At 51.6% G+C, this 2,500-nt stretch overlaps 1 protein-coding gene across 3 annotated transcripts in view; it reads right to left on the bottom strand.

The window, feature by feature from the left end:
- The window catches only part of lnx1 (ligand of numb-protein X 1), a 51,349-nt gene that overhangs the window by 9,965 nt on the left and 38,884 nt on the right, over nt 1-2,500 (bottom strand). For all 3 annotated transcript variants that reach the window (XM_035523931.2, XM_081716987.1, XM_035523932.2), the window contains 2 exons: nt 1,757-1,965; nt 702-1,097 (listed from right to left, as the gene is read on the bottom strand). In XM_035523931.2, coding sequence (XP_035379824.1) covers nt 702-1,097; nt 1,757-1,965 — 605 coding nt within the window. The remainder of the gene's footprint in view (nt 1-701; nt 1,098-1,756; nt 1,966-2,500) is intronic.

Here is a 2,500-nt window from a genome sequence, read left to right as displayed (position 1 = left end):
CGAGCCCTAATCTAAATCTGCCGAGCCCTAATCTAAATCTGCCGAGCCCTAATCTGAGTCTGCCGAGCCCTAATCTGAGTCTGCCGAGCCCTAATCTAAATCTTCTGAGCCCTAATCTGAGTCTGCCGAGCCTTAATCTGAGTCTGCCTCCAGATTCCTCGTCTCTGCTACCTCTTCTCATGCCACAGTCTTCGCCAGCACGGCAAAAAGAAAAAGGAAGAAAAAAGACAAAACGCCATCCGACCGTCCGTCCGACCGTCCGTCCAACCGACAGACCGACCGACTGAGCGTCCGTCTGTCCGACCGTCCGTCCGACCGACCGTCCATCCGAGCGACCGTCTGACCGTCCGACTGACCGACCGTCCGAGCTAGTTAACAGCAGGTGTGAGTGGCGATGACACATGTCTCTTCCACCTTCACTGGTCTGAGCCGGGGGAGCTCATCTCCTGTCCACACGCTCCAACCTGCCAGGAACTTCTGGACCGTACCGCACTGCAACCGGAGTGTATCCACACAGTTTAAGGCTGGCTAAAATAACACGCCTACCACAAAGGACATACACGTGTGTGTCAGCATGTGTGTTACACACGTGTTTTAGACCAACTCCATGGACTGTCACTTCTTCACTCTCAGAACTGCGCAGCCTGGACCCTGCGCCTAACCTTTGACCCCCCACCCCACCCCACCCTCGCCATGCACACCTGGATGAGCAGGGCGGCATGCTCGGGAGCCCCGTATCGCAGGTCGTGACCGTTGATGGCGAGCACGCGGTCGTCGACGCGGAGACGGCCGTCGCGCGCCGCCAGCCCACCCTCCAGCAGGTGGAAGATGTAAACGCCGTGCTGGTTGGCACGGCGCACCAGTTTGATACCCAGCTGCTCATCTGGCGCACCCTTCACCAGCACCACGTGCAGGCTGTCGTCGTGCACCACAGCGCCCCCGCCTGGCCCGGAGGCCTGAGGCTGGTGCGAGGCGTGGTGGGGGCGGTAGCGTGGATGCTGCTCGCGCAGCACCGTCAGGCGGAGCAGGGCGCACGGCTGCTTCAGGGCCGCCAGGGCATAGCAGTGGGGGACGTTGGTGACGTCGATGCCGTTGACCTGCAGCGGCAGGGTGGGAGAAAGGCGGAATATAGCGGAGAGGGAAAGAGAGAGAGAGAGAGAGAGAGAGAGAGAGAGACATAGTGAGATGGAGACAGTACGAGTGAGAAGCACATTTAGTGAACAGAAGTGAGGTGCTTTTGTGTTATAATGTTATAATGAAAACACTAATGTTTTTCTTATAATTTTTTATGTTATAATGAAAACACTATAATGTTTGTTATAATGTTATAAACACTAATGTTTTTGTTATAATGTTATAATGAAAACACTAATGTTTGTTATAATGTTATAAACACTCTAATGTTTTTGTTATAATTTTATGATAATGTTATAATGTTATAATGAAAACACTATAATGTTTGTTATAATGTTATAAACACTCTAATGTTTTTGTTATAATGTTATGATAATGTTATAATGTTATAATGAAAACACTATGTTTGTTATAATGTTATAAACACGTCTTTGCTATAATGACGAAATCACTGCATGACACACACTAAGCGACAGACTGATATGTATGTAAACACAAATGGTGAGCGTTCACACCGCTCCACACAACAGATGGAGAAGCACATGTATGACACCACATGTGTTCCCTGTAAGTATTCACACCTCCTGTACATTGATGTCATATCGGACCCCGACACACACACCTTGAGGATCATGTCTCCAGGCAGCAGTCTCCCATCGCGGGCGATGACCCCCTCCCTGTAGATGTCCTGGATGAGGACACGTACCAGCGGTGTCTCGTTGCCGCCCACGATGCTGATGGCCAGCGGCTCATACGGGTCAGCGCGCGTGACCTTCACAGTGGTGATCTCACCGTCCGGGATGAGGTGATGAAGCTGCGGAAGGGCGAACACTGGAGAGACAGAGAGAGAGACGGAGAGAGAGAGAGAGGGATGAGAGAGATGGAGAGACAGAGAGAGGGATGAGAGAGATGGAGAGAGGGATGGAGAGACGGAGAGAGGGATGAGAGAGATGGAGAGAGAGATGAGAGAGATGGAGAGACAGAGAGAGGGATGAGAGAGATGGAGAGAGAGATGGAGAAAGGGATGAGAGAGATGGAGAGAGAGAGAGATGGAGAGACAGAGAGAGGGATGAGAGAGACAGAGAGAGGGATGAGAGAGATGGAGAGAGGGATGAGAGAGATGGAGAGGGAGAGAGAGATGGAGAGAGGGATGAGAGAGACAGGGAGAAGGATGAGAGAGATGGAGAGACAGAGAGAGAGAGAGACGGAGAGAGAGATGAGAGAGATGGAGAGACAGAGAGAGAGATGAGAGAGATGGAGAGACGGAGAAGGATGAGAGAGATGGAGAGGGAGATGGAGAGACAGGGATGGAGAGAGGGATGAGAGATGGAGAGACAGAGATGGAGAGACAGAGAGAGAGGGATGG

Source organism: Electrophorus electricus, chromosome 7 (genome assembly GCF_041902795.1).
Source record: "Electrophorus electricus isolate QZ-2024a chromosome 7, ASM4190279v1, whole genome shotgun sequence".
In the NCBI taxonomy this organism is placed as follows: Eukaryota; Metazoa; Chordata; class Actinopteri; order Gymnotiformes; family Gymnotidae; genus Electrophorus; species Electrophorus electricus.
This window is presented reverse-complemented; position numbering and strand designations above follow the sequence as displayed.